Source organism: Staurois parvus, unplaced genomic scaffold (assembly GCF_062004578.1).
Source record: "Staurois parvus isolate SC_StPar_1 unplaced genomic scaffold, SC_StPar_1.0 ptg000014l, whole genome shotgun sequence".
In the NCBI taxonomy this organism is placed as follows: Eukaryota; Metazoa; Chordata; class Amphibia; order Anura; family Ranidae; genus Staurois; species Staurois parvus.
The window spans coordinates 5,454,117-5,475,735 of record NW_028317810.1 but is presented as its reverse complement, the minus strand read 5'-3'; the positions used below and the strand labels follow the sequence as shown (position 1 = coordinate 5,475,735).

Below are 21,619 nucleotides of genomic sequence, written 5' to 3'. Positions count from 1 at the left end.
AACATAGATCATAGATTCTGGTTGTACATTTTCCAATAAGAATGTAACAAAATTAGAGGAGACTTCAAACAAAGACATAAAGATTCCTTTGTGCTTAAAGCACTGAAAACACTGATTGTCTGGCTGCAAAGTATATCTAAAGCCAAAAGGTTTTTTCTTTTTCTCATTTTTGATTCCTACATATAATGGGACCATGGAGAACAAACATAGCCATCCTTTTACAGGAATTTGGATTAGAGCAGCAAGAAAAAGGAATTTGCAGATTTGGAGGAGGCCAAAGCCAGTCAATCTCGGGAGTGAGCAAGAGAGGTTGGCTACATTCCTACACACAATAGGACCTTGCAGATCAAATGTAGCCACCCTTTACCAGGAATTTGGATCACAGCAGCAAGAAAAAGGAATTTGCAGATTTGAAGGAGGCCAAGGCCAGTCAATCTCAGGAGTGAGCAAGAGAAGGTGGCTATAGAGGGTGGCTATGTTCCTACATAAAGCAGCACCATGGAAATCAGACGTAGCCAACTTCTAACAGGAATTTGGAGAGTTGGTTGGGGGAGGCAGAGACCAATAGCACGCACTCTCTTGAGTTAAGAATACATACTTTCATCGACTTTTTTTTAAAACCAGAGTTGATGTTAGTGTCTTAGTTGCCACAAAGATTTAACAAAGTGTAAAAAAAAAAAACATGACTACTCCAACTTGAGTGTTTTCTTTATTAGACACATCACATAAGGAGATCAATGTGTGCTAGTAGCATGCAGAGGAAGACATTTTTAATCTAGTTTGTGGGTAACATCAGCTTTTAAGTCTGACAATGTTTCTTTTATAGTTACATCATGCTTTTTAAAATGCAAACATTAGCATACAAGTCTCTGCGCCATTTCAGTCCATATTTGCATGCGTTATTTACAAAGAAAAACAAATTCTGCTCGGCTCATGTATCTGACAATGGCGCATTTGAAGAATAGAAAAGGATAAACACACAAAGTGAAGATGGCTAAATCGTTCTAAGCACGGCTTGTCTAGGAAAGAAGTCTTGTAACCAGGAAACAGTTAGTTTGTTTAAAAAGCTGATTGTCTGGAGAAAAACAAGGTTGTTAAAATATTAACCTTTTCCCTACCAGCATTCCTTTGACAGGCTGTAACAGTGATTTATCTGATTACAGTATTATTTATGCAGTTTTTTTTTTGTAATCTTTTGACAAGCTACTTATGCATATGAATGGATGACCTTATTTTTACCGTATATTGTTTGACAGGAAAAAGTTTCATTACAATGCCATTATCCAGACGTCCTGGTGATGTCACAGATAGGGTTTCTGAAGACTTCCAAAACACAAATGGAAGCATAAATTAGGGATAGCACAAAAGTTGTGTTATGTTAAAAGCTGTTAACAGAAGTCTCAACCTCACTTTTATCATACATAGAGAGACTGATCACATTAGAATGTTTCAAAACTGGACAATATGCACCCTTGGTATGTAAAGTGCAGAAAAGCCATTTTCTGATGATGATGCTTCCATGTTTAAATCAAAACTGTATGCACACTGAAGCATCTTTGTATTTTGATAACAGCAACATTTAAATAAAATGTATCCTAAAATTTCTGTGGTTTCCATGTTTCATAATGTACAGAAAATGCATGATGCAGTACTAATAGAAGTAGGACCCTATAGTGAGTTGTCTTCAGCCTCTAACTGAATGCAGATCATTTCAGTCTACAGCAGTGATCAACTGCATTGCAGGCATAGTGTTTGGCCAGAACATACATTTCAGTACTGTATAGATGTAAGGTAAAGTGGCAGTATGAGCTGCAGTCAGGTAAAGGTCAAACACATCTCTATACCAGCATGCAAGAAACGTAAAGACCATTGTGCACAGCCTAATACATACTTTATAGCCATTAGGTTATAAAATGAAAAATATGATCAATTTTATTTAAACTTTTTTTTACAAGTTTACAGACTGATCTTTTACTTTTATTTTTTTAGCAGTGTCTTTATACTTTCAGGCAGACTGTGTGATTACTTGGTTAAGTCCCTCCTCTGATTCAGTCAACAGATGGGACTTAAAGGCCACCTTTTCCACAAAAAATAATTGAACATATATTAGCAGGAAGAAAAATGTGCATTTATGGGGGTTTTTTCTGCATAGGAGCCTGCAAAGCATTGCACCCACGATCAATGGATCGCGGGTGCATTGCCAGGTTCCTGTAGACTTTTACTTTTGCAACAAGGTACAGACATTCAGTTGGAGAGCTGAAAGAAGTGTTAATGGGCTGGTAGTGCTGTGATTTCTGCACTTGTGCTCCATTGTGAACTATTTACCTGATTGAAAAAAAAGACTATTTTTAGTTATGAACATTGTAAATTCAAAATAAATTACAAATCTAACTTCGCAGGTCCCAGCCTTGATCAGAGGTCAGTAGTGCTAAGAAGTATTGGGTATTGAAAATATACTTTCATAGACACCTATCCAGTTCGAGGCTAAACCAGTTCCAGGAGTATATTTGGCAATATCAGACAACCAATTTCTCTTACCACAACTGAACTGATAAAATGTAGCTCTTTATGAAAGCTCTTTTAGTGGGCCTAGGTCTGTAAATGGTCAAACGGATTGCGTCAAAAAGTACTTTTCCTGGATAATCCAAAAGAAATGCGGCCTGTTTCTAAAAATGGGGAAATAAGTGGAGAGCTTGCATATAATGATCAATCAGGTTTCATCTCAATGTCATGTGAAATATGATATGGCCGTATTTAGGCCAGCATTTGTTCTACTGCTGTAAGTATCACCATACTAAAAACTTTTTTGCTACTGCATGGGTTTATTTCATTTAAGTATTTGACACTTTGACGACAATAACTAATTTAGTCTTTGAACACACTGCTCATGGAACCCAGACATTTATCAAGTGAATATGGCAACTCAGATATTTTTAATATAAATGTTTTCTCTAGGTATAAATATATAAAGCTAAATGTGACAAACTGTTGCACACATCATAATATCTTCACACAGCTTCAGCAACTTTAGGCCTTGGCATGAAAATAAAGATCCCAAAAAAATCCTTCTTGTGCACCTTTACAGTATACTTACTACATTACAGACTTTGTTGAGATCTACTTCTTTTGATAAAAAAAAGCTAGAAAAGTCCCCGAGTAAAACAGACAGGTGTTACTTTCAGATGAACGGTGTATTAAAGTCTAAATAGTACAGAGAGGACCACACAGAACAGATTAGAGTATGAGAATGCTAACAATTATATTGATAAATGCTCTCAGACCCTGTAAAATGGGTTGAGGAAGATAACTTTCTCTGGAATAAAATGACCTGCTTGTATATAGACACGTTTCTACAGAAGAAGATGGTGACATGCACAAGTTGGCAATAATGAAAGATTAAAGTTTTGCTAAGCATTGTGCTTCTGTAACTACTTACAAGCAGAAAGTCTCAGGCCTATTAAGGAAAGCATCTAGCTAGATTTTAAGTACAAAGTCAAGAAAGTTCTAAAGTGCTAAAGCTCCATGCAGAAAAGAGAACAAGCAGCATATATATATATATATATATATATATATATATATATATATATATATATCTGCTTCAAAGTAAAAACAGCAGGAAGTGGGTTGGCTATTTCATAATAGTGTACATATTATTATTAATATTTCAGTATATGCTCACAGATCAAATCACTGCTTCTTACATCTATCAAGGACACTGAAAACAGGTGACCACATTTAGGTTCTCTCCACCTGCCATGACCATTGCAAAGCAGGACCACTCTATGGGGTATATTTGAAAAGCACTGAATGTGACATTCATCAAACATACACTGCAGGAAAATCTTCATGATGAATGTGTTTCAAAATTCTGCTATAATTCACCTACAGTGCCACATTCACTGCTTCATTAAAACACCCTTGTTTCTATATCGAATGTACATGACTGTGAATGGTAATAATAAGACGCTGTAGATGTGACAAAAATAGGACTTTCATAAATTCTGCTGCTGAAGTTCTTGAGCGATACAGTAAGCCAGGGGGAGATTCAGTCCATCATAACTGAAATATATGTATTGGGGGACTGAAATTTTAATGGACAACAAACCTGAAATTCTTATGTTCTTATTTCTCATCAATACAATGCTGGGTTGAACCAGCAGACATTGGTTTGGCACTAGTTGACATTTATTCAGGTGGTGGATGACATTATAATGACATTTTGGTTGGAATGATAATGTTACTTTATTTGGCATATTAAAAACCTGTGGCAGCTGTTGCCCTGAAAAAGATATTGAAGCCATTGGTTTGTGGACCACAAGGCTTTACATTTGAGCACCATGTAGCCTTTAAAATTCAGAAATTGTTGCCCTCCACCTCCAACAGCCACAGTTGGCCACTGTTAAAATATATACAAAACAAAATTATACTTTCCTTTGACATCAGTCTAGTGACCTGCTGGTAGACAGGACTTACTGGTCATGCCTTTTCAAATATTTATAAGTAAAGAAAAGAAAACATGGAGTTACAGTCGTAATTTCTGAGAATTTCATAGTAACAGATATGCCATTCTCTAATAAATTATGGTTTATCAGTTTTTTGTTACTTAACTTCAATAAATTGTTAAATGTGGAAACAATACTGATAAACTATATGCACTGAAACAACAAGATGTCTAAATTAAAGAAAGCATGGCAATAAATATCTAGTATGACTATAAGTTACAGTAGAAGTGGTATGACACCTGTATTAAACATATACACCATTAATAAGGGGATTACCATGAATTTCTCTTATCTTATCACTTTAAACATAAATATTATTTAAATAGAAGTTTAATATCTTATCTCTGTGTTACCAAACACCCAATAACTGTAAAATGCCATATATTTGAGTCAAACAACATTTCAGGTTGTATTGCACCAATCACTACAAATACATGAAATAATCTTCTATGAAACAAATTTGTCCATTAAGCTGATATTTCAGTTATGGATGGACACTGGTAGGTTATATAAACCTCTAGCCAGAATCTACCAAAAATGAAAATCTTAGTTTTGGGTAGACTAACGCTTTAACTTTATTTTGGAATGATTAGAACTGTTCACTCTATAGTATACTATTTATTATAAATTGTAAAAATATTGGTCCAAAAATACGGCTGCTGCAGGTCAGTAAGTTTAAGATTTACTTTCTAGACTAAAATGACTACAGTCTAATATATATGTTAGTAGATTTAAATCTAATAATTCTATCATTTTACATGTGCTATTATGTGTCCCTTTAGAAATGATCCAGAAAAATGTCTATCCTGACACAGACTGTTCACAGAACCCAAAAAAAGGTTCATATAAAAATACAAACAGTATATCTGATGAAGTCTCAAAGGTTTCAAAGATAGTAAATCAAATTTTGAGTTGGATACTCACATTCAAATGAAGTATCTGTAAAAATTATGGAAATACTTTTAGCATGCAATGAAAATGGTACTGCAAGTCTTACCATAGTTTGTATGTTAAAAGATATTTCAGCACCTCTAAAATATTATTTCCTTGCCCGTAGTCTGCAAAAGGAGGATCATTGTTCTCTGTGAGAATGGTAGTCTCTCCTTAGAGATCCTACATCCCCCCTTACTGTCAGAACTACAGCATAGCAATCACCAAGGAGCCTGAGCTTTGCTGATTGCAGCGATCTAGCTCTGACACAGAGACCAAAAGTCCTCAACTGCAGGTTACATGGGAGGGAAAGGACATTTTAAGGCTGCTGAAACCTTTTTACCAAAAACCATTGCAGCACTTTTTCACTACGTGCTAAATATCTTTCAGTAATTTTCAATAAGACTTTGAGTAGACTTTAATGTGTTAAGGAATAATTATAAATATCAGTAGGCCATCACAGCTAATTTAAATTTGACCTATACTCAAATGATAATTTGCTGGGTTGAATTAAAAAAATAAAATAAGTGCTAAAATATTACCATTTCTAGTAGAAAACGCTAATCCAGGCTTCCTCCAAAGCAAGTCAGCATGCTGAAGCCTAGGCATTCACCCTTGGTCATGTAACCAGTAAGGAAAAGAACCCAAAGAAATATTTTCTACTTGAAAGGTATTATCAGCCATTGTATTATACTTTATTTATCTATCCCAGCAAAAATGATATTGTCGCTTTCAGTCAACACCGGCATATAAGATTGCTTTAAATTCAACAATCTTGAATATTTACATTGCATTAGCAACACTTAAAGGGATTTTCTCACTGTTCTAAAAATAGGTAAACTATTCACATATTATATTACTCATGGTATTCCTACAAAGGACAATGCAATATGTCTCTTACTATAGTACAAATTAGCTTTTCCCAGCCACTGACCCATTGTCCACTGGAGATCCACAAACCCAAAGCTTGTGGTCTGCAGTCATGTAGGTGAATACAAAATTATTATTAAAAAAAAAATACTTTATGGAGGATTTTTGTTCTCTAGTTATGCATTAAGAATACTTGGGTTATTTTGTTATTAACGACATTGTCACTAGGAAAACAAAGTCTTAAAATACATAATCTGATATTTCTGTTATTCTGGATAAAAGTCATGAAGGTGTTTCTGACACAAAAAAGGTCAAGGACCAATAGTTTAAATCCTTGTGGGGAACACATTCTACCAAGTTCAGTGTGCTATTACTAAAGGTAGTGTGATTGTTTTATTATGGAAGAACTGTAGAAAACAATTAGGAATGTAACAAACCAGTGACAAGACAGGGATAACCCCCTGTGGTTCTAAAAGGACAGGTCTGATTCACATAACCACTTTTTCAAAGTAGGAAACCCCTTCAGTTGGATTTATATTAGTCTAAAACACATCAGCAACATGGAAACACAAATCATTGAATTTTGATTTTCTGGTCTTTAAATAGGTGAATATCAAGGTGTACTGCAAAATGTCTTAATTTCACCACGTTTTTACATTTACAGCATATGGTTTTATTTAAACTACTAGAAGTCAGACAGTGATTATCCTTAGAAAATATCGATATTTTTGTTTTGTGCTCTGAAATAGTTATTTTGTAGAATGAAATATATGGTGGAAATCCAAGCCTGTTAGATAGACAGTAACAGTTTTTCCATATAGCAAGACAAGAAGTGCATTTACCATAAATAAATGTGCAAAGAGTTTGTGTCTTAGTAGAGGATTAAAAAAAAGTTCAGTTTACATTTACAGTATATTATATCAGATTGCCAGTCAGCAGTGGTAATATATGTAGATTTTGTTGTGACTGTGGTGAACATCTTTAAAACATGCTCCACAGGTAACTGTGTAGACAGTGTGGTGCTGCCCATTATAACCAATTGCATTGCATTGTAAACTGTCATTGCCCAAGCAGTGCTTAGTAAAGTGAATGCAAACGTCTGATAAGCTGCACGTTTTTCACAGTTAGCTGTAGAGCAAAGGGGCTCATATATAAAAACAGAAGCAAAGGAATAGTGCTGTTGCCCATAGCCACATATAAGATGGCAAAATACATTTTATAAACCTTCGGGCTGATTGCTTCCTATGAGCCATATATCTATATTCCTTTGCCGTAGTTTTCGATTAAATAGGAACTGAGTGCCAATTAACATGATTGGTAAGCATGAGAAGGAAGGCTGAGAAACACATGTATCATTTAAATTCATCTATCAGCATTTGTTCTGAAGGCAAACAAAAAAACAGTATTTATATCTAATAAAGAATATACTAGGAGCAACTATAATTTCTCTATCTCTAAAAGCTAAAAGTGTGAATGCTTTGGAAGACAAGACATAAAAAGTTTACAGTGAGTTGGTACAGAGCGTGAACGTTTGGGGAACACGGCAGCTGTCATTTAATCACTTGCTACATGGTTTTCATTCTGTAGAACATGCCAGCGCTCAATCTTCTTATCTTTATTCTTCAGGCACTCATACCAGTGTTTCAAGCGTTCTCCTTTGGCATTGATGCCCAGCTGACAGCCCCCTACAGATAGAATCCAGACATAATAACTTGAAATAAAACTGTCAGATAATAGCAATGTGTAGAAGCTTACCATACAGCAAAATCAAACACTGTACAGAAGTGTTTATACATGATTTGATTAAAACTAGTTACTAGCAATGGGTTTGGATAGATTTTTCATTGTGCCAAGTAGAAACAATATATACATTTGTAAGTGGGAAATAATAACGAAAGGAAAGGTGAAAAAGAAATGGGAAAAAATTAAGGCGGTCAGGTGTGTGTAGACTGCCCTGAGTGTAGCATGGAAAAGAAGAGGTTCCAACTCATTACTAGGTGAGATTACTGTTGCTGCTAGGAATTTGGACTTATGTATGGGCATTATGCTGCTGAAATGAACTTCTATGCGTCTTTTGTGTTCAGTACTGTTGATGTAAATTAAATGTGGCTGAACAGTGGCGTTCCTAGGTAGGTGCAGGGGGTGCGCACCTCACCGGGTAATACCTACCGCACAGAGTGACACCGGACCCACTCCACGAAAAGGTAAGTTGTAAAGCAAGCCGATGATCCCCGCAGGATAGATTGGATCTGTGGATTGAGTATAATGGATTGTAGTCCGATCCATTATCCTCCCCAATTTGCATATCCGATCCATCCTGCGGGGATCGTCGGCATGCAACCTATACGGGGTGACACCGGACCCGCTCCACGAAAAGGTAAATTGTAAAGCAAGCCGACGATCCCCGCAGGATGGATAAGATATGCGGATTGGAAAGCATAATGTATCGGACTCCGATCCATTATACTCAATCCGCAGATCCGATCCATCCTGCGGGGATTGTCGGAGGTGGTGTCACCAAGTGTTATCGCACCAGGTGACACTGACCCTAGGGACGCCTCAGTGTCTGAATGAAATAAGTGGAAATCAGCCTTTTTTCTGTAATAAATCTGTCTTTGAACTTTATAAATGCAAATAGAATGATGCTGTGCTACTCTCTAAATAATAATAATAATAAGTCAAATATCATACCAGAAATCAATATCAAACCATCAGTGCATAAATAATAAATAAATGCAAAGTAAACCCCTGGATGAGCACTTCTCCTTAAGGTGACTGATAATAATGAAAATGACAATACTACATGTCAAACCTGCATTGCATACATAATAAAGGCAAAGTAAACACCCAGCTGAGGAACTCTCCTACGGGTGAAAAAAGTGACTAAAGGATAATACTCAATCATACTGCACATATAATAAAGCATTTAGTGTAAGAATAAATAAACAGTAAGCAAAAAATAAACACCCGGCAGAACAACTCTCCTTATGTTGAAAAAACAGTGAGGATAACTAAATATCCAAATTAATACTGTATATACATAATATAGTCCAATGTGTGATGTTAAATGTGAAAATAATGATAATAAACACCCGGCTGAGCACCCACAAATATACTCTATATTGACAAAAGTATTGGGGCACCCCTCCAAATCATCTGATTCAATGGCCGCTGTCAACTATATATACTCCCAGAGCGTGGTGGTATCCAATCATATCCCCCTGAGGAAGCCACGTGACCCTGTGGTGCAACACTTAGGGGAGGGGCTTGATGACATCATGATGCTCACAATATACCACAATTTAATACATGTCTTTGAACTTTGCAAACTGTTGTACTTGACTGGTCGGGAATACAGACACACAGGTCTGTAAACTTGTCACACAAACTATGCTGAAAGAAACGCAGCATATTTTGCGACTTATCTTGTCAGTAATTTACTTGATAAACCCACCCCCCACACAAGTTTTGTGATAAATATTTTGGTGTCCAGCTAATTTCCTGAATATTACACCATGAATTGGAAATAGGGATAAGCTAAAGTCTGCTGTCAACTGATGTCACAGAGCTGGTTCAAGCTCTGCAGGTATCCTGAAAATAATGTTGGGATCCACCCAGATGCATGACCAGCAGCTGGCTCAACCTTTCCACATGCTACTGAGAACCTGATCCAACCACTCCTGCCCTCTGCACAGAGCGGCACTCCAGTGAGCACTGGAGGGGCAGAGCAGAGAGCCGGAGTCAGTCTGACAGAACAGGAAATCTTTACAACAGAGGGAAAGGCAGCAATAAAAACACATCTTCTAGCATAGTGAGGAAGGCTGAGCCTGGCCCTGCTCCTCCTACCCTCTAAGTCATGATGTTGGTCCTTTACTTTGGTAGGTGGCCATTTTTTCATCTCAGCTATGAAATGACAAAAATAAACAGACTATCAGCATGTATGTTTGACCATTTTCATATAGCCATATGTATTTTGGCAATAGTATTAACAGCAGTGAACCTGAGCTCATATTTTGATGACAAACTTGTTATGTGCAATTGTTATTTGGAAATGAAGCTTTGATTAACAAAATGATAAGGTTATCAGCTATCTTTTCTGTCTGATTGTACACGCTGATGCAGTGCAATCAAGTTGCATTCATGCATTACCAAGGCAATAATTAACCTGTCATACAAGTCTTGATAAATGGGTATAAATAAAAGGTAAACTGTGTTTTGTGTATAACTAACAAGGTTTAGAAACAATCATGTTTTTAAATGTTGTAAGAAATGGAGAAAGCATGACTTGGGATTTTTTTTCAAGCCAAATAGATTATATTGTGTTTTTCCAGTGCCTCCGAACATTCCATGAAGAAGACAAATAATATCTTTGTTAACCATATCCAGGCTCAAAATACTATATGCAGTGCCTCCTGCTGGTGAAATCTGACATTACAGTCACATAAATTGCATACAATAATGCTCTGTTAACACTACTACCAAAGAAAGGCATGTGCCAGGGGTCTTGAATTGAAATTAACAGAGGTCCAGTCAACAAATGTTTTTTTCTGGCATTTGCACTATAAAAACATCACAGCTGCTCTTTACATCACAGACAGGGGGGTCTGTGATGTAAAGAGGAGCTGTGATGTTTTTATATGATGTGAAAGGAGGGCTGGGGATATGGATTTAAAGGGAGGGGCTGTGATGTAAAGGGGGGGTGTGATGTGAATGGGTAACTGAGTACTCTGATGTAAACAGGGGACTGGGATGTAAAAGTGGCTATGATGTGAAGGGTAGGTTGAAGACACTGATGTACAGGGGGGTACGAACATCCTCCCGCAAGAAACAGCCACACAACGCTCCAGATCTGATCACCCAGGCGCCACTCACGCTGACCCCAGCCCAGCTTGACCCAAAGGACAAGGAACAGCCACACATCGCTCCAGATCCGACCACCCAGATACCACTCACACCGACCCCAGCCCAGCTTGACCCAAAGGACAAGAACTCTAGCTGCAGAAAGATACTTCAACAAGAAACTCTACTGCACGCTAGACAATCTGCAATCAAGCGCCCTGGAAACCATCTCTCCATACCCGATCCCCACTCCCTACACCCTTAAATGTCTCCCCTACTCCTCCTCTTCATAGTCCTCTCGTGTTCCCAAAACTTCTTTTCTCTGCCCCTCTGCTCCACCCGAAAAACCTGTACATCTCTCCCTCACTGCTCCCATCTCCTCACTACTGCTCCCATCACCTCTTGCTAATACCCCACTCTCCTGCTGACCCTAATGCCAGGACTGGAAGGCATGCGCGCCCGTATACATCCCACTCACATGCCACCTTCCTAACCTCTGGGGATATCTCCCCGAACCCTGGCCCTCCTCTACTTCGCCCACACACAAGACATCCTCTTTCCCCCGGGAATCACCGCAATCCCCTCAATCTTATATCTGTCCCCTTGCTCCCCAAAACCACCCTCTCGTTATCCTGTGCACTCTGGAACGCCCATTCGGTCTGCAATAAACTCACCTCCATCCACAACCTCTTCGTGTCCCGCTCTCTTAACCTTCTTGCCCTCACCGAAACCTGGTTCCAAGCAGCTGACACTGCCTCCCCCGCACCATTCTCCCATGGAGGCCTAATCTTGACCCACTCACCCAGGCCCAGCGGTCAGAAAGGAGGCGGGGTTGGTCTACTTCTGTCATCTCTAAGCACCTTTCAAGTCCTCCCTAACCCTCCCTCTCTATCCTTCTTTCGAAACCCACTGCATCCGGCTATTCTCTCCAACCTCCCTGAGGATTGCAGTGATCTACCGGCCTCCTGGCCCCGTGTCCCGCTTTCTCAACGATTTAGCCGCCTGGCTACCCTACTTTCTCTCCTCTGAGCTACCCACTATCCATTTGCATACAGCTTGGACAATACCATATATATTCTTTTTACCTGTACAGTACACAAAGAAGGTGGAAGAAGAGATAGTGGCGTGTCACAAGATATATAAAATAGCTTGTTGCACCTCTCAGCAGCCCCTGAGATTTCATTCCCCCAATGCTCTATCCTAAATTTAATAACAAACATTAAGAGAAGGCAAGACAAGAGAGAAATAAAAAGTAACCACAAGCTGCCCTGCTGCCCTAAGCTTCATGGCAAATAAAGCTGTGTCAGATATCTCACTGCACTAGTGGCATTAGACTACAATATACAGTATGTGATGAACAGAACTTACCTATATAATCATTTGATTTTCCAATATCATAGTCCCATACTGATACATCCAGCTGCTTTTTTGCAAGATCACTGTGCTTTACATCAAAGAAGAATTCCTACAGGAAAAAAGTTGAAGCTGTATTAGGCTACTAATCTACAGTTTCATGTTACAGCTTTACATAATTTAAGAAGCTGAAATTAAGAAGGAAACATGTACTGGGGTTCTTAAATCAAAGCCAAAAGGCTTCAGGAAATGATTTTCCAGCTACCTATGGGAAATGTCAGTCACTTCTCTAGACAAGCAGTAAAAACTGTCCACTAGATGGCTTACGCTGTCCTTCTCTGTGCGCAAGTTTAGCAGTGCCTATCTTTCTTATCGTTGGTCCAACATAATACTTATAAGTAACTATAATATAATGCAAACAATGTAGATTCTATAGAGCAATGGGCCCAGATAATTTCACACAGTTCAATCTACAACAAAGTCTGGAAGTCTAATTCCCCCTCATTGGCGAATTTTATTTCAGGCAAAATAATGAAAATGTCAACATTGTTGAGATTATTTATGACCTGCTTGAATGGGCTCTTGCAGTTTTCACTGAACCTCAGATTTTTTTTGTTGCTATGGTCAAATACTAAAGATAGAATACATTAAATATAGCTTTTATCTATGGCAGTGGTCTCCAAATTGTGGCCCTTTGCTTGCCTTTATCTGGCCCTTGGGGCACTATTCCTCCCTTTGATACAAAACACTGTTCTGCCAACTAACATCAACAAAAGGAAACCATTTCCCCCACTGACAGCAATAATGGGGCGCTATTCCTCCCAATGAGAGGGCACTGTTCCTCCCCCTAATACCAAATCTGGCAAGGTTTACTAATACCAATGCCAGAAAAATGTCCACTCCCGCTGACCACATTCCGTCCCCCCTAATGTTTGAAGGACAGTAAACTGGCTCTTTGTTTAGAAAGTTTGGAGACCCCTGATCTACAGTATAAACTGAGACAGTTTCCCAAAAAACAGTTGGATAAAATAAAGTTTGATGACTGAATAATAAAGTAAAGTATATATAAAAGCCAAATAAAAAACATTTTTTTTTTTTTTTTTTTATAGGTTTACACTTTTCTACCCTATCAGATTATTTCTTGCTGCCCATGTCCTGCTTTGGAGATTTCCATTTACTCTCATTCTTTACTCAAACAGAAAGTAGATGAAATCTCTTCAAAGTAAGCAGAATTCCTATTTTAGAGAGTTGTCACAGGAACAGGTGTCCCCATTGGAGAATTTTCCTCACCTCTTGCACTGTAAGAACTTCAAACTTTTTGGCTGTCCCTTCACTTTCTGTCAATAAAAATTGACAGAAAGGGATTTACTAAAGCTGGTGCACTCAGAATCTGGTGCAGCTGTGCATGGTGGTCAATCAGCTTCTAACCTCAGCTTGTTCAATTAAGCTTTTGCAATAAAACCTGGAAGCTGATTGGTTTCTATGCAGATTCTGAGTGAACCAGCTTTAGCAAATAAACCCCAAAGTGACAATAATTTCCAAGAAAAATAAAGAGGGAGAATCTTCCCAACAGGATCACAGGCAGCAATATCAACTTGACAGAAGAGCCTAAACCTTCCTTACTCTGTCAAAAAAACTAAAGCAAAATTATAGAAACACCAATTAAAATCTGACCGAGACTGGTGAGAAATTAATTTTACAACATACCAGAAAAATATTTGGTGCATGTGTAACATTCTTACCTCATTAAATTCTGGGTTAAGAGTCTTTTTTTTGATCTGAGTCTTTTGTTTGGCTTTTTTACCTCCCTCTGGTTTTAGGAACCTATAAATGAAGAAATGAAAATGATTTGTACATGCACACTAGCATAGTTACTGTATTACTGTACATTCACTTTATTCTAAGGAAAAATCTACTCTCAGCCGAGTTCTGGTGGGCAGTCCAAATTGTGGGTTGCAGATTGCGGAATTTCTGATGATTACTTGCAAAAGTACCTGCAATTACAAGTGGCTTAAAAAGGGTTAAAACCAACTGGCAATTTCTAAGTGTAAAATCAGATTAACCACTTCAAATCCAGACACTTTCACCCCCTTCCAGTCCAGGCCAATTTTCAGCTTTCAGTGCTGTCACATTTTGACTGACAATTAGTCATGCGACACTGTACCCATTTTGTTTTTAGACAAATAGAGCTTTCTTTTGGTGGTATTTAATCACCACTGGGTTTTTATTTTTTGCTGTATAAATGAAAAAAATATCGAAAATTTTGAAAAAAAAATTTTTGATTCGTTTTTGCTATACAATTTTGCAAATAGTCTTTCTTCATAAGTTAAGAGCCAAAATGTATTTGTTACATTTTTTGGGTAAAAATAACCCATAACAGTGTGTAGTAAGTAGTCTGTGTGAAAGTTATAGAGTCTACAAACTATGGGATATATATGTGAAAATTGAGCAGCTGAGACACTAAAATGCAGGACATTGGTATGGGGTATGGCATTGATCAGGACATTGGCATGAGGTATGGCAGTGATAAGGACCGTGTTATGGCAGTGATCAGGACACTAGTATGGGGTGATCAGGATGCTGGTATGGGATATGGCAGTGATCAGGATGCTGTTATGGCATATGGGGTGATCAGGATGCTGGTATGGGATATGGCGGTGATCAGGATGCTGGTACAGCATATGGGGTGATCAGAATGCTTGTATGGGGTATAGCAGTGATCCGGACCCTGGAATGGGGTATTCGTGGTGACCACGGCACTGGTATGGCATATGGGGCAATCAGAACGCTGTTATGGTGTATGGCGGTTATCAGGATGCTGGTATGGCATATGGCGGTGATCAGGACATTGGTATGTTGTATGGCGGTGGTATTGTTAGCACTGCGACAGGTGACAAGTGCTAACTGCATTGTTTATTATGACTACATTGGGACAGTGATCCGGGGCACTGGGGTGGCTGGCAGCACAGTTTGTGAGTGTACATGCAGCCTGGCAGACTGCTGTACACTCACAGGCTGCAACATCAGTTCTCTCTGCTCTCACAGTGAGAACAGAGTGAACCAATGCTTACTTTCAATTTGCATTGTTTACTGTATGATTGGAAACAACAATCACATGGTAAAATACCATCTGCTGTTTATAGGCTATGGGTGGACAAGAAGCATTTAAATTATACCTAAAGGCAAAACTTTTTTTTAAGTTTTGGATAGAGTGGAGAAGATTTATAGCACCTGTCAGTTTTGATTGCCATCTTTGCCCCTGTTAAAGAGATTCAGCCGCTCTATTTGTCCTGGTGACTGAAAAATTCCAAATTTTGAGTTGTCACAGAGGGAAAATCTGTAATAAAGAAGGGGCTCTTCCAATGGGGACATTAGTTTTGGAGGTATTTCTTCTCACTTCCTGTTTTGTCTGTTGGACAGGAAGCGAAAGTAAATCTCCTAAATAGACAAACATATGGCAAAAAATAAAAACAACAGTTTTACTGCTATAGGGTTGCTGCTCTGTGCAAAATCATGAATATTTACAGGTGAAACTCAAAAAATTAGAATATCGTGCAAAAGTTCATTTATTTCAGTAATGCAACTTAAAAGGTGAAACTAATATATGAGATAGACTCATTACATGCAAAGCAAGATAGTTCAAGCCGTGATTTGTCATAATGGTGATGATTATGGCTTACAGCTCATGAAAGCCCCAAATCCACAATCTCAGAAAATTAGAATATTGTGAAAAGGTGCAATATTCTAGGCTCAAAGTGTCCCACTCTAATCAGCTAATTAAGCCATAACACCTGCAAAGGGTTCCGAAGCCTTTAAATGGTATGTGGAAGGAAAAAGTGTGAAAGAAAAAGGTGCACAAGCAGCAGGGATGACCGCAGCCTGGAGAGGAGTGTCAGGAAAAGGCCATTCAAAAGTGTTGGGGACTTTCACAAGGAGTGGACTGAGGCTGGAGTCAGTGCATCAAGAGCCACCACACACAGACGGATCCTGGACATGAGCTTCAAATGTCCTATTCCTCTTGTCAAGCCACTCCTGAACAACAAACAACATCAGAAGCGTCTTACCTGGGCTAAAGAAAAACAGACCTAGTCTGTTGCTCAGTGGTCCAAAGTCCTCTTTTCTGATGAGAGCAACTTTTGCATCTCATTTGGAAACCAAGGACCCAGAGTATGGAGGAAGAATGGAGAGGCACACACTGCAAGATGCTTGAAGTCCAGTGTGAAGTTTCCACAGTCTGTGTTGATTTGGGGAGCCATGTCATCTGCTGGTGTTAGTCCATTGTGCTTCATTAAGTCCAGGGTCAACGCAGCTGTCTACCAGGAGATTTTGGAGCACTTCATGCTTCCTTCCACAGACGAGCTTTATGGGGATGCTGACTTCATTTTCCAGTAGGACTTGGCACCTGCCCACACTGCCAAAAGCACCAAAACCTGGTTCAATGACCGTGGGATTACTGTGCTTGATTGGCCAGCAAACTCACCTGACCTGAACCCCATAGAGAATCTATGGGGCATTGCCAAGAGAAAGATGAGAGACATGAGACCGAACAATGCAGAAGAGCTGAAGGCCGCTATTGAAGCATCCTGGTCTTCCATAACACCTCAGCAGTGCCACAGGCTGATAGCTTCCATGCCACGCTGCAATGAGGCAGTAATTGCTGCATAAGGGGCCCAAACCAAGTACTGAGTACATATGCATGCTTATACTTGTCAGAGGTCCGATATTGTTCTATGTACAATCCTTGTGTTATTGATTGCATGTAATATTCTAATTTTCTGAGATTGTGGATTTGGGGTTTTCATGAGCTGTAAGCCATAATCATCACAATTATGACAAATCACGGCTTGAACTATCTTGCTTTGCATGTAATGAGTCTATCTCATATATTAGTTTCACCTTTTAAGTTGCATTACTGAAATAAATGAACTTTTGCACGATATTCTAATTTTTCGAATTTCACCTGTATGTGATTTTGCATTTCTGGGGCGGGGGTGCGTGCATGCTGTCCTGCCCGGCTGTCATTGGCTCCTGTGTGTGTCAATCACCGGGTCCTGGCAGCTGACAGGAGAGAGATCTGTGTAAACACTGTTGGCGAGGTTTTTATCTTTTTGCAAACAGGGAGATGAAAGCCAGCACATCCCCTAGTAAAACACAACACAGTACACAGTTAAATCACAATAGAGTACACAGTTAACCCTTTGATCTCCCCAGATGTTATCCCTTCCTGCCTAGTGCCATTAGTACAGTGTCCAAGCTTTTTATTAGCACTGATCACTGAACTAGTGTCACTCGAGATGTCAGGGGCAGTTAGTCAGTTTCTACCCAGTGTCAGTTAGTGCTAGAATGCCCGCTATAAGTCGCTGATCGCTTTATACTAGTATAAAAAATTAAGAATTTCAGTATACAGTATATACAGCCATTTGTAGATGCTATAGCTTTGACACAAACCAATGAATATACACTTAATGGGATTTTGTTTTACCAAGGACATGTAGCAGAATACATTTTGGTCTAATTTTATGAAGAAATTTTATTTTTTCTATGTTTTATTGGATATGTTTTATAGCAAAAAGTTAAAAATATATATTTTTTTTAATTTTCTGACTTTTTTAATTTATAGTGGAAAAAAAAACAGTGATGATCAAATACTACCAAAATAAAGCTATATTTGTGTGGAAAAATATGATATAAATTTAATTTGTGTACAGTGTTGCAATTGTCAGTTAAAGTAGCACAGCACCGCGTAGCAAAAAATTGGCCTGGTCATGAAGGCGGGTAAATCTTCCAGAAGGCAAGGGCTCAAAAAAAAAAAAATATTCTTACAGTACTGGGGTTGCAGAAGAGGTTGTATTACTTACCTGACTTCAAGATCTGGACATGGTTTCACCTACCCAGCCATTGTATTGTATTGGATACAATACAGGTCCCACTGCTAGGGCTTTTTCTGTTGTGCCCCAAGTTTGTCTTTAAAATTACACGAGATATTTTGTCTTGGATTTTGCCACATTTTTACAACGCAAGCAAAATGCATAGTCAATGGAATATCCATTAAGGAACACTGTTTTGTAATCTATTTTGCTGGAAAAAAAGCCCTACATGCTGCGTTTTGGTTGTGCTGACTTGTATTTTTTCTGTCTGTACAATAAAAAATTCATGTTATCTAAAATACATGCCGACTCACATCAATACGATGCATGTCAATGCATATGGTGCGGCTCATACCTTTAAGTTTTCCTAAGGAATCCATCTTACAAGATACATCCTAATCAACTATCTAAAGAATTGTGTTACATACAGGGATAAGCACAGGAAATGATGCATAGTCAGATTCTCTCTACACTTATTATATGATGGTGCTGTACACAGGGTCTCTGTGAAACTGTATAAAGGCAGGGTTGTTTATTACTAGAAATTGATTCTACTGCAATACCCATACATCAAAATGTACTGCTTTTGTCTACTATTTATTCAAATAAGATAACATAGTATTCTGGTGAAATAAACATGTTGATGAATAGTATTTTGTCTGTGAGCCATTCATTTCATTCACTCATACAAACGAATAAAGTTTTTTTTCTTAAGTAAATTGTTTGTAAAAGAATATAGGAGCTGTCATTACTGACCGCCTGAAAATGCTAGCTTTGTAGTTATGCAGATACACTGGCTATGTTGCTCTCTGGGACAAGGATCTTGAACCAGTATGGAGGTCAGGAAAGTCATAGTAAAGTCAGAAGACCTTTTCGTATAACGTGTTCAATGAAATTGGGCAGTACAGTGGCTAAATGGTTAGCACTTCTGCCTGGCAGTACTAGGGTCGTTGGTTCGAATCCCAACCACGGCACCTCCTGCCTGGAGTTTGCATGTTCTCCCTGTGCCTGCGTGGGTTTTCTCTGGGTACTCCGGTTTCTTCCCACACTCCAAAGACATGCTGGTAGGTGAATTGGATCCTGTCTAAATTGTCCCTAGTATGTGTATGTATGAATGTAATCTAGGGACCTTAGATTGTACACCCCTTGAGGGTTAGGGACTGATGTGAATATATAATATATGTAAAGCGCTGCGTAAATTGATGGCGCTATACAAGTACCTGAAATAAATAAACGTGCAGCACTCAACACACAAAAAACATTGGAAAATGTTTTTTGTTAGTTGCGCGCTGCACTTTTTATTGAACACTTTATATGAAATGCCCAGTATCAAGGTATAGTGTCCAGCTGCTATTAGTAGGTTTTTAATTTCTTTCTGAGCGCAGATTTTTCATTCATTTTTTCATTCTGAGCGCAGACCTTTTCTGCATGTGTGTCCTTGGTTGGTGACTCAAAGCACTGAAAAGAGTCAGCATGACAGCCAGGCAAGTAACATGCACAGAATGAGGAGTTAGTAATGGCAGTATTCAGGTCTTACTTGGTAAAGGTTTCCTTTTAAGCTGGGTACACACTATAAGTAAATTGGGTGTATGATCGTCTGGTTTTCCTCGATGTTTCACAGCAAGTCGAACCTGAGGATGGTACTAATTGTACTAAAATTCTCAAACGACAAAGGCTTTTTTTTTTGTTTGATGTAGAAACGTTGTAGCAAAGATTATTGTTGTTTATTGTTTCTGATCAGTCTTTCGTATCTGATTTTTCTTGTACAAAAGCAGTACACATTAAACAAAAATCATTAGTTCTGTTCACATACGAGAAAAATTTTTAGTTTTTCCCTTCGGAAATTTTTGTTTGGAAAGTCTGAATAGGATGTCGAAAGTTGTGTACACACTATACGAAAATCAAATTATTGTTCCTCTGTACGGAATTTTTCTTATGCTTTTCTTATAGTGTGTACCCAGCTTAAGAAGATCTGCTAGTATTATTTCCACTGTTCTTCATTAATATTTCCATCCAAACAGGTTTTAGGAAGAAATGGTACAGGAGAGAGTAAGTGAATAGTGTTAGACAGGACAAGGCAGGATACTATTGCTTTCCAATACTGTAACAATATATAGAATTCCCACAACAAATGCAAGTCTTAAAGTGGAACCTTGCATAAACATTATAATGCAGGCTTTTTATTTTGCGAGAGATATACTATGTCTCTTCCGTAATAAAGGATTCTTACCTGATATTTCATAATGTTCTTGGCAATGTACATAGAGCTGTGCATGTCGGGTGCCTGGCTAAATGAACTCCCATGCATGCACAGTCATAATGTAATTCCAGGACAGCGAATTATGATGGCCAAAATACTGAACCCAGAAGAAAGATGTTGGAAGTACGCAGAAATCGCATTGCTTGAGCGGACCCGAGTACAATTCTACTTAACGCCACCTTATGATGTAGAGAGTTAGTCCATTTCAAAGGTCAGCTGAAGATTTCCTCCAAAACCAACTCATTAACATCTGGATTATTTCCCAGCTATCTACTTTTGGTAACTTGCTAAATTTAATTTTCACAATTTGTTAGAACTGTAGATGAAAAAACATTCATTTTCCTTTCTATGTGTATTCCTACGAGGGTCTTTCCTTTTGGAACTCAACTATTCCACTTTGGAAATTTAAAACATAACTCCAAAATTGCTGGAGCAGATCGAGCTTCCTTTCTCTTTTTGTTGTAAAACAAAAAAATATATAGATTGATCCCTTTACAACTAAAGCTGGGACATACACCATTGCTTTAAGGATGAGCTTCTGCAAACTGCTAAACATATACAGTAAATTGTATTCCAGTCTTTGCCAACCAGCACAGACAGTTCCTAAACTTTTCTGAACACTGCATTGCACTGTTTAATATTCAAACATATTCATGTACTTGTGCTACCTTTATGTAAACATACATACCCCCATACTTACAGTTTAACAAATGGATCAGAGTAACCATTAGCATCCATTGCTGCCAAATGTACACATCGGATAATGCCAACAATAAGCCCTCCTTGCTGAGTATTGTACATCAAAGAGACCAGAATTTTTCCTCTGTCTTCTACATCTCCACCACGATCTGTCTGCAAAGAGGCAAAAGCTGCTGAAATGCATTCAAGTTCATATTCTAGTAGTTTGTCATTTTTTTTGTTTTGTTTTTGGACAATTGTATTTTTTAATGTTTAAAAGTTTAGGTCATTATATATATTTTTTTATTACTTGTACAAAA

At 38.3% G+C, this 21,619-nt stretch overlaps 1 protein-coding gene across 1 annotated transcript in view; it reads right to left on the bottom strand.

Moving 5' to 3' along the window:
- Nucleotides 1-696: 696 nt before the first annotated feature.
- Nucleotides 697-21,619, bottom strand: part of RPH3A (rabphilin 3A) — a 395,508-nt gene continuing 374,585 nt past the window's right edge. Inside the window, exons 17-20 of the mRNA XM_089677017.1 lie at nt 21,322-21,473; nt 14,237-14,318; nt 12,510-12,606; nt 697-7,987 (exon numbers count right to left, since the gene is read on the bottom strand). Coding sequence (XP_089533143.1) covers nt 7,857-7,987; nt 12,510-12,606; nt 14,237-14,318; nt 21,322-21,473 — 462 coding nt within the window. The 3' untranslated portion in view covers nt 697-7,856. The remainder of the gene's footprint in view (nt 7,988-12,509; nt 12,607-14,236; nt 14,319-21,321; nt 21,474-21,619) is intronic.